This window comes from Saimiri boliviensis, chromosome 17 (genome assembly GCF_048565385.1).
Source record: "Saimiri boliviensis isolate mSaiBol1 chromosome 17, mSaiBol1.pri, whole genome shotgun sequence".
NCBI lineage: Eukaryota > Metazoa > Chordata > Mammalia > Primates > Cebidae > Saimiri > Saimiri boliviensis.
In genome coordinates, this window is record NC_133465.1 from 69,762,914 (window position 1) to 69,783,231 (window position 20,318).

The 20,318-nt window shown below is 53.8% G+C and overlaps 1 protein-coding gene across 2 annotated transcripts in view; it reads left to right on the forward strand.

The window, feature by feature from the left end:
- The window catches only part of RNF213 (ring finger protein 213), a 119,828-nt gene that overhangs the window by 8,206 nt on the left and 91,304 nt on the right, over positions 1-20,318 (forward strand). Inside the window, exons 3-4 of one of the 2 annotated variants that reach the window (XM_039477053.2) lie at positions 4,072-4,235; positions 12,453-12,599. In XM_039477053.2, the coding sequence (XP_039332987.2) occupies positions 4,072-4,235; positions 12,453-12,599 (311 nt within the window). The remainder of the gene's footprint in view (positions 1-4,071; positions 4,236-12,452; positions 12,600-20,318) is intronic. The other variant, XM_039477054.2, reaches the window with a different exon arrangement.

Genomic DNA, 20,318 nt, shown 5'->3' on the forward strand with positions numbered 1-20,318 from the left:
TTTGCTCAGGGCTGGGTGTGGTGGCCCCCACCTGTAACCCCAGTACTTGCAGAGGCTGATTCTCCTAATACATCTCTCTCATCCATCCGTTTGTCTGTCCAGCCATCTATCCATCCATTTATTATCTATCTATCAATTATCCATCCAACCATCCATCTATCCATCCGTCTATCCTATCTACCCATCTATCTATAAGTCTGTATTAGGGTTCTCCAGAGGGACAGAACTAATAGGATATATGTCTATATGAAAGGGAGTTTATTATGGAGAATTGGCTCACACGATCAGAAGGTGAAGTCCATGGTAGGCCGTCTGCAAGCTGGGAAAGAAAGAGGCCAGCAGTTGCTCAGTCTGAGTCCAAAAGCCTGGAAACCAGGGAAGTGGACAGGACCGCCTGCAGTCTGCGGCTGAAGACCCGCGACCCCCGATAACCCACTGGCATAAATCCAAGAGTCCAAAGGCCAGAGAACCTGGAGTCTGATGTCCAAGGGCAGGAGGAATGTGAGGAAGCATCCAGCATAGGAGGAAGATGAAAGCCTTCTTCCCTGGCCAGCTTACCCACAGAAGCAGCCGGCATAGGGGAAGATGAAAGCCTTACCCTGAGAAGACTCAGCAAGCCGGCCTACCCCACCTTCCGCCTGCTTTTTTCCAGCCATGCTGGGAGCTGACCGGATGGTGCCACCCACATGGAGGGTGGGGTCTTCTTCTCATAGTCCATGGACTCAAATGTCAAGCTCCTCTGACACCGCCCTCACAGACACACCCAGAGCAATGCTTAACCAGCTCCTTAGGCCTCCTTCAACCCAATAAAGTTGACACTTGATATTCACCATCCCACCATCTATCCACCCATCTACCCTATCCATCTATTTATCTGTCTGTCATCTATCATCTGTCTGTCCATCCACTCATCCGTCCATCCATCCACCCATTTTATTTGTCTGTTCATCCATCTGTATTGTCTATTCATCTGTCCTGTCTGTCCATTCATCTAGCTTATCTATTCATCCATCCATCTATTCTATGTATGCACGTATCTATCTATATTCATTCTATCTATCCATCCGTCCATCCATCTACGTATCTACCTGCCGACCTACCTACCTACATATCCTATTGCTTCTGCTCTCTGGATAACCCTATTCTATACAAGTGCCTGTGAGTATTTAATGAATTAACATGTAATTGTTTAGGAAGTGCTAGTTAAGTAAGTCTCTTATTTCTGAATCTAGCTACTTTTTTTTTTTTTTTTTTTTTTTTTTGAGATGGAGTCTTGCTCTGTAGCCCAGGCTGGAGTGCAGTGGTGCGATCTTGGCTCACTGCAACCTCTGCCTCCCGGGTCCCAGTTCAAGCAATTCTCCTACCTCAGCTTCCCAAGTAGCTGGGATTGCAGGCACAAGCCACCATGCCCAGCTAATTTTTGTATTTTTTAGTAGAGACGGGTTTTCACCATGTTGCCAGGCTGGTCTGGAACTCCTGACCTCATGATCTGTCCACCTTGGCCTCCCAAAGTACTGGGATTACAGGCATGAGCCACCATGCCCAGCCTTTTTTTTTTTTGGAGATGGAGTCTAGCTCTGTCCCCCAGGCTAGAGTGCAGTGGCACGATCTTGGCTCGCTGCAACCTCCGCCTCCTGGGGTAAAGCAATTCTCCTGCCTCAGCCTCTCCCGAGTAGCTGGGATTACAGGTGCCTGCCACCACACCCGGGTCCCTGCCTTTTAGAGTTCCACTCACATTCTCTCTGGCATTGAGAATGATCGATCTTTTTTTTTTTCTTTTTTTGAGACTGAGTCTCACTCCGTTGCCAGGCTGGAGTGGAGTGGCCCAATCTTGGCTCACTGCAGCCTCCACCTCCCAGGTTCAAGTGATTCTCCTGCCTCAGCCTCCCGAGTAGCTGGGATTACAGGTGTGAGCCACCACGCCCAGCTAATTTTTGTATTTTTATTAGAGACGGGGTTACACCATGTTGGCCAGGCTGGTTTCAATTTCTTGACCTCATGATCCGCCTGCCTAGGCCTCCCAAAGTGCTGGGATTACAGGCGTGAGAAACCGAGCCCAGCCTCAATCTTGTTAATCTGTGCCAGTCGTTGGGTGGAAGTGGCATTGCAGGGGCATCATTCTGATTTCCTTGATCAGCAGGTATGCCAGGCATCTCTTTGGAAGTTAAGAGACCACTTGTATGTGTATTTTCTTGAACGGCCCATGTTTCTTCAGGGAAGCTCGTTTGGTTTTGGTTGGTACCTGCGGTTGTTGGGACTGCTTATGCTGGGCACAGCCCGAAACCCAGCCCTCCTGGGCTTGCTCCGCAAAAGAAACGTCCTGGGCCACCTCTGCTCAACTCCAGGCTTGAGGGGTCCAAGTGTACTAGTGCTCTGCTCCATTTCTCTGGTCCTGATGGCTCTGACCATCTCCACTGCCAGCTCGGTCGACAGGTGGAGGACAACAGACAGTGGTTTCCCAGCAGCGTCTGACGGTCTTTCCAGAACGCGTTGAGTGGCAGAAACTCCAGTAAGGGTCAAGTATGGATACTTCCATACTTCTTGCTGATTGGCCCTTCCCTTAGTCGATCACTGGTGCCAGGGTAAATGTCGGGTCCTGATGGGATTAAGCTAGCCAGGGCCCGCCCCTGGTGGGAGGGCAGGCTGGTGGGAGGAGCAGGTTCAGAATCCCTGGAGTAGGTGAAATACCAGCTCCCAGAGGATGGGCCTTGGGCTCCGGGTTGCAGATCTTCGCCAGCTCTGACTTTCTGGCTCTGATGTTTCTTGTGTGTGTATGTATGTAGATGTTTAGAGTACTTGTTAGCAATTTTGAGTCCTGCTAACGAACTTCATTAATTCTTGAGCTCTAGGATGCATCTACGCTGGCACTCAAAGGGAAACGGGCTGTGTGGTCCCTGCCCTCCAGGTCTCAGAGGAGGGGAGCGCAGTGACGAAACTGGGTGATAGAAATGGGTGTGGGGAGGAAGTGCCCAGAGCAGGGCTGCAGCTGGGGCAGGCCTGGGGCCTTAGCGAAGGGTCTGTACAGAAATGCGGGCTTGGCCTGGCACCATCTGGAGTGTGTGTCAGGGAGTGGTGGGGTCATCAAGACCCAGAATTGAAAACAGGGACTCCTTGAGGGGCGTATTAGTCCATTTCTGTTGCCATAAAAGAACACCTGAGCCTGGGTAATTGAAAAAGAAAAAAGGTTTATTTAGCTCACGGTTCTGCAGATGGAGAAGTTCCAGGGCCTGGGCCTGGCTTCTGGCGAGGGCTTATGTGCCGCGTCACAACGTGGCAGAGTGGGCTCATGGGGATGCTGACAGCTGCGAAAGACGAAGCCGAGGGGCGTCCCGGCTTCATAACAAGCCAGTCTGGCGGATGCTGATCCATTCCCGGGGGGAGTGATCCGGTCTGTGGAGAGTGAGACCCCACCGCCGAGAACAGCACCGGGCCATTCGTGAGGGATTTGCCCTCATGACCCACAGCCCCCCGCACCAGCCCTGCCTCCCAGCACTGGCACGGGGATCCGACGTCAACACGAGTTTTGGACAAAGCACGTCCACACCACGGCTGAGGCTGGAGTGAGGCCGGGGCCGGCAGAGCGGGTGCTCGGTGCTGTCTGTGCGGCAGCTCTGCGTGGGTGAGCATCTTAGTCCCAGGACAAGGGAAGCTGTGGGAGACCCCTGGGCTGCCCCTGGGAGAGAGCCCACCCTGGGGAAGACAGGAGGAAGTTGGCAGAAGGGGAGGAAAGTGTACCAGGCTGTTTTAGAGGTGCTCGAGGTGCGGTGATACCCCAGCACAGCGCCAGGTGAATCACTGATCTGGACGTGGGGAGGGAGGGGCTGGGTGCTCAGACTGGGCGGTCTTTTTGTCTGGTTCACCCTTGTTGTCCTGAGGCTGAGGTCCCTGGCTCCTTCCTACGCACCTGGAGCAGAACCCCTACCCTGCTCAGGTCGGCAGGCCCAATGCATGACCTTGGAGGCAGAGCAGGGTGACATCTCCGTGCGCCCGCCGGGAGGATGCCGGGTTTTCCTTCCTAACGCTCCCGTGCTTCTCTCTGAGATTTGATCCTTCCTTCGTCTACCGTTACAGATTCTGAGAACAGTAACTCCACAGTGGCGTCGGCCCCGGAGGAAGAGATGGAGTGTGGGCAGGAGCTGAAGGAGGAAGGGAGCCCGCGTTTGTCCCTGGGCTCAGAGGGTTGGCAAGAAAACCCAGATGAGCCCTGTTCTGATGCCTCCTGGACCGTCCAAAGAGTGAGTGCACTGCCTCTGGCTCCCCCGCTCCCCGCTGCTCACTCTGCCCAGGATAATCACAGCTGCCCAGCTGGCCCCCAAAATGCCACCATGTCTCAGCCCATTGAACCTGCCCGCAGGGCTGCAGCAGAGCCGCCCTTCTGCACCTGATTTGGCTCTGGCAGGAGTCTGTGGGTTCCACACCTCCTGGGGCCTCCGCCTTCCTTTTTTTTTTTTTTTTGAGACAGTTTCACTTTTGTTGCCCAGGGTGGAGTGCAGTGGCTCGATCTCGGCTCACGGCAGCCTCCACCTTCCAGGTTCAAGCAATTCTCCTGCCTCAGCCTCCCAAGTAGCTGGGACTATAGGCATGCACCACCATACCCGACTAATTTTTTGTATTTAGTAGAGACAGGGTTTCACCATGTTGGCCAGGCTGGTCTTGAACTCCTGACCTCAGGCGATCCACCCACCTCGGCCTCCCAGAGTGCTGGGATCACAGGCACGAGCCACTTTGCCCAGCCTCTGCCTTCCTTTTCTTTCTACCAGATCCAATATACATGTGCCTCCCAGAAGCTGTGGCTGGGGGTGGGGCCCGAGCTGCTGCCGGGTGTCGCATGCTTCCGTGGGTCTCTTTGTGTTGAGGGTGCAGGCTCTGAGGTGCCTTGCAGTTTCAGGGCAGGGACCTTAGCTTCCGCCATGTGCGTGTCTTGTGCTTCTGTAGGCCTCTGCATTGAAGGCGCATGCCCAGAGGGGCTTTGAAGCTTTGGGTGCAGGGTGGGTGCTCTGGAAATGTGCTGGCTGGCAGGTTGCAGTTCTTAGAGGGGTGTGGCCGAGCCATCTGTTGCCTCCCTATGGCCTCCAACAGCCCCTTGGGTGTGTTAGACACCAAGAGAATGCCTCCTCGGGAAGAGTCCCAGTTGGAGTGCTAGGAGAGGCTCTCAAGGGGAGTGTCCTGTATATGTTGAAGGAGAACGGTTGGAAGAGAAGGGCTGCTGGCTCTAGCTCAGCCTGGGAAGACACAGAGGGCCATGCCCAGCTGCTGGGTTACTTGCTGCACGCTGAGAAGGGGACGCTGTCTTTCTGTGTCTGCCCTGGGGCTGGTTTTCTGTGTGTTGTTCCTGGCAGGTAGCACTCTGTGGTTGGGCTGTGGTGGGAAGTGATGCAGCTGCAGTGCTGTGCTCTGTGGGGTGCGCCGGGGGGGGGTGTGTGTGAGTGGGGTGTGTGTGTGTGTTGGGGTGTGTGAGGGGTGTATGTGTGTGTGTTAGGGTGTGTGAGTGGAGTATATGTGTGTATGTTGGGGTGTGTATGAGTGGGATGTATGTGTGTGTGTTGGGGTATATGTGTGTGTGTTGGGGTGTTTGAGTGGGGTGTGTGTGTGTGTTGGGGTGTGTGAGGGATGTATGCGTGTGTGTTGGGGTGTGTGAGTGGGGTATATGTGTGTATGCTGGGCTGTGTGTGAGTAGGGTGTGTGTGTGTGTGTGTTGGGGTGTGTGAGGGATGTATGTGTTTGTGTTGGGGTGTGTGAGTGGGATATATGTGTGTATGTTGGGGTGTGTATGAGTGGGTTGTGTGTGTGTTGGGGTGTGTATGAGTGAGGTGTATGTGTGTGTGGTGGGGTGTATGTGTGTGTTGGGGTGTGTGAGTGGAGTGTATGTGTGTGTGTTGGGGTGTGTGAGTGGAGTGTATGTGTGTGAGTGGGGTGTGTATGAGTGGGGTGTGTGTGTGTGAGTTGGGGTGTGTGAGTAGGGTGTATGTGTGTTGGGGTGTGTGAGTGGAGTGTATGTGTGTGTGTTGGGGTGTGTGAGTGGAGTGTGTGTGTTGGGGTGAGTAGGGTGTGTGTGTGTGTTTGGGTGTGTAAGTGGGGTGTATGTGTGTGTGTTTGGGTGTGTGAGTGGGGTGTATGTGTATGTGTTTGGGTGTGTGAGTGGGGTGTGTGTGTGTGTTTGGGTGTGTGTGGGGTGTATGTGTGTGTTTGGGTGTGTGAGTGGGGTGCATGTGTGTTTGGGTGTGTGAGTGGGGTGTATGTGTGTGGGTGTGTGAGTGGGGTGTGTGTGGGTGTGTGAGTGGGGTGCATGTGTGTGTGTTTGGGTGTGTGAGTGGGGTGTATGTGTGTGTGTTTGGGTGTGAGTGGGGTGTATGTGTGTGTGGATGTGTGAGTGGGGTGCATGTGTGTGTGTTTGGGTGTGTGAGTGGGGTGTATGTGTGTGTGTTTGGGTGTGTGAGTGGGGTGTATGTGTGTGTGGGTGTGAGTGGGGTGCATGTGTGTGTTTGGGTGTGTGAGTGGGGTGTATGTGTGTGTGTTTGGGTGTGTGAGTCGGGTGTATTGTGTGTTGGCGTGAGTGGGGTGTTTGTGTGTTTGGGTGTGTGAGTCGGGTCTATTGTGTGTTGGCGTGTGTGAGTGAGGTGTATGTGTGTGTGTTGGGGTGTGTGAGTCGGGTGTATTGTGTGTTTGCGTGTGTGAGTGGGGTGTATGTGTGTGTGTTGGGGTGTGTGAGTCAGGTGTATTGTGTGTTGGCGTGTGTGAGTGGGGTGTGTGTGTGTTGGGGTGTGTGAGTCGGGTGTATTGTGTGTTGGCGTGTGTGAGTGGGGTGTATGTGTGTGTGTTGGGGTGTGTGAGTCGGGTGTATTGTGTGTTGGCGTGTGTGAGTGGGGTGTGTGTGTGTGCTGGGGTGTGTGAGTCGGGTGTATTGTGTGTTGGCGTGTGTGAGTGGGGTGTGTGTGTGTTGGGGTGTGTGAGTCGGGTGTATTGTGTGTTGGCGTGTGTGAGTGGGGTGTATGTGTGTGTGTTGGGGTGTGTGAGTCGGGTGTATTGTGTGTTGGCGTGTGTGAGTGGGGTGTGTGTGTGTGTTGGGGTGTGTGAGTCGGGTGTATTGTGTGTTGGCGTGTGTGAGTGGGGTGTGTGTGTGTGTTGGGGTGTGTGAGTCGGGTGTATTGTGTGTTGGCGTGTGTGAGTGGGGTGTATGTGTGTGTGTTGGGGTGTGTGAGTCGGGTGTGTGTGTGTGTTGGGGTGTGTGAGTCGGGTGTGTGTGTGTGCTGGGGTGTGTGAGTCGGGTGTATTGTGTGTTGGCGTGTGTGAGTGGGGTGTGTGTGTGTGTGCTGGGGTGTGTGTGCTTGTGTCATTCCCTTAGAGACTTACCTCCTCCAGAGCAACCAAGGCCACCCCAAGCCGGGACCACATGGGATGCTGGAAGTTTGGGTAACCCTCCCGCCTTTTTTTTTTTTGCGATGGAGTCTGGCTTTGTTGCTTAGGCTGCAGTGCAATGACTTGATCTCAGCTCACTGCAACCTCTGCCTCCCGGGTTCAGGCGATTCTTCTGCCTCAGTCTCCCGACTAACTGGGACTAAAGGCATGCGCCACCATGCCCAGCTAATTTTTGTATCTTTAGTAGAGACAGGGTTTCACCACGCTGGCCAGGCTGGTCTCAAACTCCTGAGACCACCCACCTCGGCTCCCAAAGTGCTGGGATCACAAGCTTGAGCCACTGTGTCCGGCCGGGTAACCCCTTTTTTATACCTAACTTGGAACTCCGTCAGGGTGGAAACGTGGTGATGAAAAGCTGCCATCTGGGGCAAACAGTAAACCTGCCCAAAGGCAGAAGAAAAGCTAAAGCTTGCATTACTTGGCGGAATAAAATGTTGAGAAAGTTCCCATGGATCTAATGGGGATGTAGGAAGCCACACAAACGCTCAAGCAGGCTGCGGGCTCAGGGAACAGCTGAGAAGCCCTGGGGCAGTGGGCAGGGGCGGCTGAGTGTAGGAGGAGGGCCCCAACTCAGGCCCAGTCCCCAAGGACTGAGAGGGGATTATTTTCTTCTTTTTCCTTTTCTGTGTTTTGGCGTTAGATGTTTTAAGGAAATCACTGTCAAACCAGTAACTGACAGCCAGCTAAAGGAACAGAGACGTTATCATTTATTTATTTTTAATTAATTAATTTTTTTTTGCTTTGTTTTTTTTAAAATTTTTTTTTATTTTGAGTTTCACTCTTGTTGCCCAGGCGGGAGTGCAATGGCACGATCTCTGCTCACTGTGACCTCCACCTCCCAGGTTCAAGCGATTCTCCTGCCTCAGCCTCCTGAGTAGCTGGGATTACAGGCACCTGCCACCATGCCCAGCTAATTTTGTATTTCTTTTTTTTTTTTTTTTTGAGACAGAGTTTCGCTCTTGTTGCCCAGGCTGGAGTGCAATGGCGCGATCTCGGCTCACCGCAACCTCCGCCTCCTGGGTTCAGGCAATTCTCCTGCCTCAGCCTCCTGAGTAGCTGGCATTACAGGCACGTGCCACCATGCCCAGCTAATGTTTTGCACCTTTAGTAGAGACGGGGTTTCACCATGTTGACCAGGATGGTCTCGATCTCTTGACCTCGTGATCCACCCACCTCGGCCTCCCAAAGTGCTGGGATTACAGGCTTGAGCCACTGCGCCCGGCGCAATTTTGTATTTCTAGTAGAGACAGGGTTTCTCCATGTTGGTCAGGCTGGTCTTGAACTCCTGACCTCAGATGATACACTGCCTTGGCCTCCCAAAGTCCTGGGATTACAGGCATAAGCCACCGTACCTGGCCATTTTTTTTTTTTTTTTTTTTGAGACGGAGTTTCGCTCCTGTTACCCAGGCTGGAGTGCAATGGCGCGATCTCGGCTCACCGCAACCTCCGCCTCCTGGGTTCAGGCAATTCTCCTGCCTCAGCCTCCTGAGTAGCTGGGATTACAGGCACGCACCACCACGCCCAGCTAATTTTTGTATTTTTAGTAGAGACGGGGTTTCACCTTGTTGACCAGGATGGTCTCGATCTCTTGACCTCGTGATCCACCCGCCTCGGCCTCCCAAAGTACTGGGATTACAGGCTTGAGCCACCGCGCCCGGCTTTCTTTTTTTTTTTTTTAAGATGGAGTCTCACTCTGTCACCCAGGCTGGAGTGCAGTGGCACGATCTCAGCTCACTGCAACCCCCACCTCCCAGGTTCAAGCGATTCTCCTGCCTCAACTTCCCAAGTATCTGGGACTACAGTTGTGGGCCACCACACCCAGCTAACTTTTGTATTTTTAGTAGAGACGGGGTTTCACCATGTTGGCCAGGATGCTCTCCATCTCTTGACCTCGTGATCCACCCGCCTCAGCCTCCCAAAGTGCTGGGATTACAGGCGGGAGCACCACACCTGGTCTATTTTAATTTATTTTTAAGACACAGTTTCACCTCTGTCTCCCAGGCTGGGAGTGCAGTGGTGTGATCTCGGCTCACTGCAGCGTCCGCCTTCTGGATTCAAGCGATTCTCCTGCCTCAGCCTCCTGAGTAGCTGGGATTTCAGGTGCCGGGCCCCCCTGCTTGGCTAATTTTTGAATTTTTAGTGAGACAGGGTTTCAGCATGTTGGCCAGGCTGGTCTTGAACTCCTGACCTCAAGCCATCCTCCCACCTTGGCCTCCCAAAGTGCTGGGATCATAGACGTGAGCCACCACGCCTGGCCTATTTTTTATTTATTTTTTTTTAATTTTATTTATTTATTTATTTATTTATTTATTTTGAGACAGAGTTTCGCTCTTGTTACCCAGGCTGGAGTGCAATGGCGTGATCTCGGCTCACCGCAACTTCCGCCTCCTGGGTTCAGGCAATTCTCCTGCCTCAGCCTCCTGAGTAGCTGGGATTACAGGCACGCGCCACCATGCCCAGCTGATTTTTTGTATTTTTAGTAGAGACGGGGTTTCACCTTGTTGACCAGGATGGTCTCGATCTCTCGACCTCGTGATCCACCCGCCTCGGCCTCCCAAAGTGCTAGGATTACAGGCTTGAGCCACTGCGCCCGGCCTTATTTTTTAATGTTTTAAATTTTTCTGTTAGTGGAAATCTGTTTGAATTTGTAACATGTAGAGGTGACACTGAAGATGTGAAAAGAGTGAAAACATTTTCCTGGAATATTGAACAAGAGAATAAAACACACAAACAAGAGAACAGTGAAAGAGGCCGGGTGCGGTGGCTCACCCGGTGACTGTGAGATCCTGTCTCAAAAAGAGAGAGAGAGAAGGAAGGAAAATAATAAGTGTTGGTGAGGATGTGAACAGATGGGAAATGTTGCGTAGTGTTGCTGGGCATGTCAAATGCTGCAGCCACCAAGGAAAACAGTGTGGCTGCTTGTCCAAGAGCCAGGGATTCCACGTATAGATAGACGCCCAAGAGAAATGAAAACACGTACTTGAACATGAATGTATATAGCAGCGTTATTCACAACAGGCAAACCGTGGAAGCAGCCCAAGTGTCCGTCAGTGGATAAACAGTTAAACAAAGCCTGGTACACACATACAGTGGAGTAGTATTCAGCCATAAGAAAGAATATATGCACGTGTGCTGCAGCATGGATGAGCCTCAGAAACATGCTTTTTTTTTTTTTTTTTTTTTTGAGACGGAGTTTCGCTCTTGTTACCCAGGCTGGAGTGCAATGGCGCGATCTCAGCTCACCGCAACCTCCGCCTCCTGGGTTCAGGCAATTCTCTTGCCTCAGCCTCCTGAGTAGCTCGGATTACAGGCACGCGCCACCATGCCCAGCTAGTTTTTTGTATTTTTAGTAGAGACGGGGTTTCACCATGTTGACCAGGATGGTCTCGATCTCTTGACCTCGTGATCCACCCGCCTCGACCTCCCAAAGTGCTGGGATTACAGGCGTGAGCCACCGCACCCAGCTAGAAACATGCTAAATAAAGATGCCAGACACAAGACGACATGTGTGATTCCCCTGATATGAATATCCACCACAGACTCACCCTTGGAGACAGGACACAGATCAGGGCTTGGCTGGGAGGAGTGGGGAACAGGGAGCCGTTGTTGCGGGATTTCTTTCTGAGGTGAAGAAAATTGGAACTAGGGCCAGGTGCTGTGGCTGACGCCCGTAATCCCAGAACTTTGGGAGGCTGAGGCAGGTGGATCACCTGAGTTCAGGAGTTGGAGACCAGCCTGGCCAACGTGGGGAAACCCCGTGTCTACTAAAAATACAAAAATTAGCCTGATGTGGTGGCGCACACGTGTAATCCCAGCTACTCGGGAGGCCGAGGCAGGGGAGTCGCTTGAACCCGGGAGAGACAGAGGTTGCAGTGAGCCTAGATCGCGCCACTGCACTCCAGCCTGGGCAACAGAGTAAGACTCTGTCTCAAAAAAAAAGCCTAATTATACACATATCCATACATGAGAGAAGTTCAGAATGAATGCAAAGTGAACGCTGATGGGGTGTCTGGTGACTGGCTTACCGGGGCTGACGGGATGACTCTGGTGACTAACTTACAGGGGTTTTTGTGTGTGTCCCCAATCCCATGGCGAGCCTTTTGAATTCTCAAGCTGAGAGCGGTGTCCGTGTTCTAGAGGACGGTTCTCTAAGCGTAGAATGCCACATTCTAACCATGGTGAGGAGGGTGCCGGGAGCCAAGGCGGGTGGCCCCAGGAGCCGAGATGGTGAGCAGGCTGCCTGGCCAGCCTCGCCCTGCAGCTGAGTCAGGTGGTCGGGCCTCACTGCAGTCATGGGTGGGTGGAGAGGGCACACAGAGAGGGGTCCGCGCCAGCCCCTGGCACAGCTGTCCTCCGCTCGGCCTCTCCTTTGGTGGCCGCTGGATGCTGACTCACTGGGTGCCCTTTGCGGGCTCTTCCTCTCGAGAGGCTCTGGGCCTTGGCTGCTGGGCTGTGGGTCCCGATGAGGGAAGAGGAGACTCCGTTGGGGCAGGGCCGTTTGGGTTGGAGGCATCGACGGGTCGGAGGCTCTGGTGGAGCGTCCCCTCCCCAGCTTCCGGCTGCGTCTGGCTGTGAGGTCTCCCGGCCGTGCCTGGTGTGGAAGGGAGGTGCTGGATGAGCATGCCCGCTGCTCTGGGGGCTCAGGAGGCCTGGCCCGGCTGGACCTGGGGTGCCGGCACCTGCCTGTTCCTTCTGGGTCAGTCTCTGCAGTGCGTCTGTGCTCTGAGCACAAGCCCAGGCAGTCGGGTGGAGGCTCAGGGGCGCTGGGAGCCTGGCAGAGTGCCGCCTCTGGCATGGGCAGTTCTTCTCTTATGTGGATTTGCCCTGCCCGTCTGCAGGAGCCGCTGCTTGGTCTCCCCACGCCCTCCTGCCCGTGGGCCCTGGAGGCAGAGGGTGCTGGGGACCTGGTCAGTGCCCACCGTGGGTGTCCCTGCCTGGGCCTTCCGGAAAGGAGGTGGCCCTTGAGGTGTGAGTCTGCCGAAGCTGTGTGTGGGGTGCACATCCCTGCCCTGTCTGAAGGGGTCGTGTTTCAACAGGGAGCTGCATCAGAGGTTTTGGTAGATGCTACTGTAGACCTCATGTCCGATGAGTGGGAAGCTGCTAATGCCATGCCCAGCAAGAAAAGGAAGCAGGACGCAGCCCTGTGTGAGGCCGCCGGCGTGCCCTCTGCAGACTGTCAGCAGGTAGCCCGAGTCAATAGTTGGACAGAACGCTCCCCGCCACCCCGTGCTTGCTGGCAGAGCCACCTGGCACTTCAGCCCTCGAGTCCCTGCCAGCCGAGGAAGGCTGCCCAGGACGGGCGCTCTCGGGTCACCCTCGGGCCGTGACAGAGCAGCGCTGATTCAGGCTTGGCTCTTGTGACTCTGAGGACGTTTTGCTAGCGGTGAACTTCAGCTCGATTGTACTTGCCCTCTGTCCCTGTCCTTGAACTTGCCTTCTGACTGCGTGCAGCCGTCCCCCTGGCCACCTGGAAAAGCCTAACCTGGCTGTGCTCACTGGGATAAAGCCCCACCAGCAATACAGGCTTCACTAGAGAGCGCAGGGGAGTCCAGGCAGGTGGGGGCCGGACCTGACCTCTGCCTGAACACGAGGTCTCGGATGGCGCCCCACACGGAGGTGTAGTGGAAGCCCTGCTCAGTCAGTTTAGCCTCTGGTTTCTGGAAATTGAAATCCTCTTTTCTTTTTCTTTTTTTTTTTTTTTTTTAGATGGAGTCTCACGCTGTCCCCCAGGCTAGAGTGCGGTGGCACAATCTCAGCTCACTGCAACCTCCACCTCCTGGGTTCAAGCGACTCTCTTCCTGAGTAGCTTGGACTACAGGCGCCTCCCACCACGCCCAGCTAATTTTTTTTTTTTTTTTTTGGTAGAGGCAGGGTTCCACCATGTTGACCAGGCTGGCCTCAAACTCCTGGCCTCAAATAATCCACCCACCTCGGCCTCCCAGAGTGCTGGGATTACAGGCATGAGCCACTGTGCCTGGCCAAAATCCTGACTTTTTCTATAGCATTTAAGAGTATTATAGGATTCACTAATAATATCAAAAAATGAAACTAACACATGTAATAAAAGGACTTCTGCTTTTGAGGAAAAGCAAAGGAGTTTCATACATTGAAGAGTGATGCTTGTGAAGTTGATTACTTTTTTACAGAGTAAAAAATCGATGGGCTCTCCCACCTTCCCCACGCTGCTGCCTGCCTCCCCGCAACCCCTCATGAGACGGTCACATGTTCATTGAACAGCGATTTCCTGGGCTTCTGCCACCTGCGGGCAGCCCTAGGTCTCAGGTGTAGGCAGAAGCTTCGATCCAGGTGTGCTCTTTCCTCGGTGGGTGGGGGCTTGGCTGTGAGCCTGCTCCTGCAGCACTTGGGAAATGCAGGCAGCCTCTACACGAGCTGGACTTACCAGACCTGAGGCACAGTGCGGGTGGAGAGCTCATTCACGATAGCAACAAAAATATGAGAACCAACTTGTAAAATCCAGATCTGATTCATAGGACATGCGAGGACAAAGCTCTGGGGCTCTGCGGACGGTAAAGTCCATGGAGAGGTGGGCCCTTCCCCAGAGAGAATGTGGGAGGTTCAGTACTACACAGGTGTCTGCTGTCACCCAGAGTGATGTGCTAACCTAACCAACTAATTCCTGTGTAACAGTAGTATAGCTCTGAATGTGTTTGATGGTTTTGGTTTGGTTTGGTTTTGAGACAGGGTTTCGCTCTGTGTCCCAGGCTGGAGTGCAGTGGCAAAATCATAGCTCATTGCAGCCTTGACTTCCTGGGCTCAAGCAATCCTCCTGCCTCAGCCTCCCGAGTAGCTGGGATTACAGGTGTGCTCTACTGTTGGAAACAGATGCTCGGTGCGGCAAAGAAAAATCAGCACTGAGACAAAGGATCTTCCAGCAATGCAATGTTTACTTCCTGGGCTGCAGGAAGGGTACCCTCCTGCCACGAGAGTACATTGAACGAAGGAAAACACACAACTTTATCCCTCACGCATTTGGGGTCATCCTCACTGCTGTGTCTGATCTCCGTTGGCTGGAGCCAGACCTCACAATCTAAACTAAAACCCGACTGGCTAATAACCTAAAACTTTTCTAAACAGGTAAAAGCAATGGAGAGATGGGACATGCCTGTGAGCACGTCCAGCACAGATATCTTGGTTAAAGTACAAGGACATAGAATGTGCTATGTGCCTGTCCAACAGCTACCTAGAATCGGGCTTCATAAAGTCATTAGCATACTTATTCTTTTTTTTTTTTTTTTTTTTGAGACAGAGTTTCACTCTTGTTGCCCAGGCTGGAGTGCAACGGCGCAATCTCGGCTCACCGCAACCTCCGCCTCCTGGGTTCAGGCAATTCTCCTGCCTCAGCCTCCTGAGTTGCTGGGATTACAGGCACGTGCCACCATGCCCAGCTAATTTTTTGTATTTTTTTAGTAGAGACGGGGTTTCACCATGTTGACCAGGATGGCCTCGATCTCTTGACCTCGTGATTCACCCGCCTCGGCCTCCCAAAGTGCTGGGATTACAGGCTTGAGCCACCGCGCCCGGCTGTCATACTTATTCTTTAACAAGAAAGGAAACTTTAAAAAGGAACTTTTTAACTTCTCACCACTACCACGCCCAGTTAACTCTTTAGATTTTTGCTAGAGATGGGGTCTTGCTGTGTTACCCAGGCTGGTCTCAAACTCCTGGGCTCAAGCGATTCTCTCGCCCCAGCCTCCCACAGTGCTGGGATTACAGACATAAACCACCGCACCTAGCCTGGTTTTGTATTTTTGGAAGTTGACAGAAAGATTTTAAACTATACGTTGGTGAGACTACTTAACGGATGTGAGAAGGAAGAAAAATGGATGGGAGATTTATAGTCAAGCTGTAAACGTACATGGGTGGAAAGATTCCCACGGAGTAACAGAGAGGCGTGACCTGAGGGTGTGCGCCGAGCATGAGACGTGAGCATGCGCTCGATGGCGCCCACGTGCTGGCCGGAGCGCGTTGGTCAGGGTGTACGCCAGGTGTGGAACATGGGGCGTCTGAACCATGGGCTCAGCATTGGGGTAGAATGGCGTAGATTCCCAGCTCGTACTCACACTGAAATACACAGTGGACCCTTGGTGCCCACAGGGTGTTGGTCCCAGTAAAGCACGAAGGGCCTCGAAACAAGCCTCTCTAACACCCAACTGGGAAGGAAGTGGTGAATTATTTGGCCGGGGGCTGCGGTGGGTCTGGATGCCCCAAATAGCCGAGCCCCCGGACAAAGAAAATCCCTGACCTTATAAGGACTTACACCTCTAGAAATTACACGTGAGAGGGTCTTGGGCTCACGGCTCCAGAAATTACATATGAAAGGGTCGTGGTCCATGGAGTAGCCATGGGGTAGGGGACTTAGATGGGGGTGTGATCGTGTTTAAGTAAAATCAATGCTTTCCGGAAAGATTCCTGCATACCATGCCTGCGACCTACAGGAGGGCACTTAACGTGGCCCCCGGTCTGCCAGCCTTTACTTCTATTGAAATGCAGTGTGGAAGTTAAGGGGGAGGTGGTCTTTGACGCTTAGGTCTCCTTCCTCACCAGGACCCCAGAGGACACCAAAATCCAAGGATGTCCAGTCCCAGATATCAAACAGTGTGGCATCTGCACACAACCCATGAGCACCCCCCATGCACTTTATTTTTTATTTTTATTTTTATTTTTTCGAGATGGAATCTCCCTCTGTCGCCCAGGCTGGAGTGCAGTAGCATGATCTCAGCTCCCTGCAACCTCCGCCTCCCGGGTTCAAGTGAGTCTCCTGCCTCAGCCTCCCGAGTAGCTGGGATTACAGGCATGTGCCATCACGCCCGGGTGATATTTGTATTTTTGGTAGAGATGGAGTTTCACCATGTTGGCCCGGCTGGTCTCAAACTCCTGACCTCAAGGGATCTGCCCGCCTCGGCCTCCCAAAGTGCTGGGATTACAGGTGTGAGCCACGGCGCCCAGCCTCCTACACCCTGCACTTTAATTCATCTCTAGATTCCTTCCAACACCGAATGACATCCATGCTGTGTAGACCATGGGTATGTGGTGCTGTTTTCCCTGTGTTCTTTCTAATTGTTGTCTCGGGTTTTTTTGTTTTCTTCCCCAATACTTTCTGTCTGTGGTTGGCTGAATCTGTGGGTGTGGAGAGTTGACTGTATACCAGCTTTATTCAATATTTTATGATGATTATTTTTGAGGCAGAGTCTCGCTCTGTCACCCAGGCTGGAGCGCGAGGGGCGCAGTCTCGGCTCACTGCTCTGCCTGCCGGGTTCAAGTGATTCTCCTGCCTCAGGCTCTCGAGTTTCATGGGGTTTCTCCATGTTGGCCAGGTTTGTCCCGAACTCCTGACCTCAGGTGATTCACCTGCCTCGGCCTCTCAAAGTGCTGGAATTACAGGTGTGAGCCACCGCGCCTGGCCTGATTCAATGTGTGAATGTAAAACAGCACCCTAAAAGCTGTAGAAAAGATAGAGGGATAGTTATAAAGTTATGTAAAGAGTTCTAAGCCTCGCCCCCCTAAAATTTTAAATACCACTGTGGTTACGCGGTTAGAGGTTCCGGGTCAAAGACCATGAAACTGTTCAATGGAAAAGCAGAGCCAGGAGGCCCTGGCAGCACTCAACGACATGTCAGTGGTCTGTCAGGGCCAGTCGGCCGTTCACGCAGGAAGAGCTGAGGGCGGTGAGCCTGGGGCTGCCCCTCCGAGGCCTCAGCCCTGCAGGCACCACGATGTCAGATGACCGGTTTCGTTTCTATTGAAAAGAGGGTCTGGGCTGGCGGCTTGAAGGCAGTGGTCTTCCAGGAACTGGGTCATGGTCCCTCCAAGGGTCTCTCCTGCAGTTGTCCCTGCATTTACTGCTGTCTTTCCACAGCCCCGTGTGGTGGGCAGGGGGGTGAGGCCAGCCCTGGCCCCTGCTGCCAGCCTCCCCGGGCTCTGCCCACCGCCCTCCGTGTGCTGCCGCTGCTGCCGCCGTTTCTGGCTGCTGGCCACTCCCCTCCTGCAAGGCAGGCCCCAGGGAGGGCTGCTGGCAGCCGTTCTAAGGTCTGAACCCTTTGCTACATCGAGGAAAGGAGCGGCAGGGACCTGATTCTTCCGTGCCGGTGGGACTGGGGGTGGGGGTGATCAGGAGCCTGCCTTAGTGGGGTCCTCTTGTTCCAGGCTGTGACTCAGCAGTCTAGAGCCGGAGGATTCTGTCTGTTCCTGCCAGAGCCTGATTTTGTCATCGAAGCTGTGACAGAATCCATGACTGTGGCTTAGTTTCAGCTTTCATAATTAGGAAATAATTTGAGGTTTGATTACTTCAACCATTAGAAATCTGTGCGTTATGACTGGGTGCAGTGGCTCACGCCTGTAATCCCAGCGCTTTGGGAGGCTGAGGCGGGTGGATCACTTGAGGTCAGGAGTTCAAGTCCAGCCTGGCCAACATGGTGAAACCCCATCTATACTAAAAATACAAAAATTACAGCCGGGCGCAGTGGCTCACGTCTGTAATCCCAGCACTTTGGGAGGCGGAGGCGGGCGGATCACAAGGTCAGGAGTTCAAGACCAGCCTGATCAACATGGTAAAACCCATCTCTACAAAAATAAAAAAAAATTAGCCAGGTATGGTGGTAGGTGCCTGTAATCCTGCTACTCGGGAGGCTGAGGCAGAAGAATCACTTGAACCTGGGAGGCAGAGGTTGCAATGAGCCGATATTGTGCCATTGAACTCCACCCTGGGCAACAAGAGCAAAACTCTATCTCAAAAAAAAAAAAAAAAAAAAATCTTTGAATTGCAAATAATGGAAAGCCCAGCTCCACCTGGCTAATCCGATCTTGGGAGTCTATTAGGGACACGTCCGATAAGCCCCTGGGCTGCAGGTGAGGCTTGCTGCAGGGGTCTCCACCCTGTCTGCTCTGCCTTCCTGATGTGGCTCCCCCATGCCAAGCCTCCCACCAGCTGTCTCCCATCACTCCCTTGTGCCACACAGTGGCTTCCCTGTGATCCGCCTTCCACTACGTCATTCAGGGGACAACAGAGTGCCTCCTCGGGTGATTGATTCCCCCAGAGAGAGGAAGCGTTTCCTCAAATCTCACTGGCTCTGATTGGCTCGTGCACCAATCCCCTCATGGGTCCCTGTGGCCAGGATGACATTAGTCAGTGGTTGACATCAGCCCACGCTCAAGAGCTGCCTCGGGGGCTGGAGTAGAGGCGATTCTACTCAAACCACGTGGCCGAGAACAGGGAGAACGAGGGGACCATTCCCTAGGATGGGCCATTCTGCACAGTCACCAGGTGGCCACAAACACCTGCTGTGTGTGGACAATGACTGTGGCCACGGCAGCACCGATGGGCGCCTTGCGTGTGCCAGGCAGCATCCTACCACCCTCGGTGTGCTTTGTCCCATTTGGTCACCCTCAGTGGCCCTCTGATGTGGGGACATCTGTTGTCTCCACTTTAAAGATAACAGGGAGACGAGGCCCACAGTGGCCCAGTGACCCACCTGGGGTTGCCCATCCCGTACAGCATGGGGTGAGCTGGATGGGAACTCAGCAGGCCCTTCAACCCAGCCCAGACGCCACTGCATGGCAGCCCCGAACACAGGAGGCAGCTGGCGGAGATGGTGTCATCATCTCTCCAAGGCTAGGCTGTCTTCAGGGTTCAGACCCCCCTGCCAGGTCTCCCAAGCACAGTGAAGGGTCGTGCAGCACCTGCCTGTTTCTTGATGGCATCTTGCTTCCCCCTCTCAGCAGGTCCTCTGGCAGCTGACCACCCTGTCATTCACAGGCTGACACCTGTCCTGATGACGGTACTCACCAGGGCTGGGCCACAGCCCCAGCCCCAGCCCCTCCCCAGCCCCAGCCCCAGCTCCAGCCCCAGACTCTTCTGCAGTTGCTTCCCTTTTTTTTTTTTAGAGACGGAGTCTCGCTCTGTCGCCCAGGCTGGAGTGCGGTGGTGCAATCTCGGCTCGCTGCAACCTCCGCCTCCCAGGTTCAAGTGATTCTCCTGGCTCAGCCTGCCAAGTAGCTGGAACTACAGGTGCCCATCATCACGCCCAGCTAATTTTTTGTATTTTTAGTAGAGATGGCGGATTTCACCATGTTGGCCAAGCAGGTCTTGAACTCCTGACCTCCAGTGATCCACCTGCCTCGGCCCCTCAAAGTGCTGGGAGTACAGGTGTGAGCCACCTTGCCTGGCCAATTTTAATTTTTTTTGAGATGGAGTCTCACCCTGTCACCCAGGCTGGAGTGCAGCGGCGAGATCTCAGGGAAGCCCTGTTTTAGAGTCAGCCTGTGCTAGATGTGCGTCTCCCCTGACCTCACCCAAATGCATCCATGTGCCATTTCAGGGTGCTGCTTGCTCCCAGGGACGGGACCAGGTGCTCTCAGCCGTGTGGTGGGTTGGTGGCCTAGGGCCAGCGTCAGGGACCAGGCCAATCAGGGACCAGGCCAAGCGGCTGGAGCTGAGCTGTGGCCTGGGGAGATGTTATGGGTCAGGAGATGGGGAGATGGGAGATGAGGGATGGGGGTGGGGGCTTCCTGTGCTTTGTGTACTCTGAGCATGGGTTTCCTCTGAATTTAAAAAGGGGGAGAAAATCGGAATTTCTGGCCTGGGGTCTGGAAGGAAGCGTGGCCATGTGTGATAGGGAGGGGCTTGCAGTGTCCGCCTGGCCTCCTGTCCGGCTGCAGCCTCTTCGCGCCCCCAGGCAGGTGTCATGCAGCCTCTTCCTGGGGCCACACAGGGTCCGTCCGTCAGCCGAGGGGCTCGTGAAGTGGCAGCGACGGGACCCTGTGGTGCTTCCTTGTCCCCTCGCTGCCAGTTGCTGAGGAGAGGCTGGGTTAGCCCCGGGAGGGCTGCGCCTCTGTGGGCGCAGCTCTTCCTGGGTATGGGGGTGCGGGCTCACACCTGCTGCCTG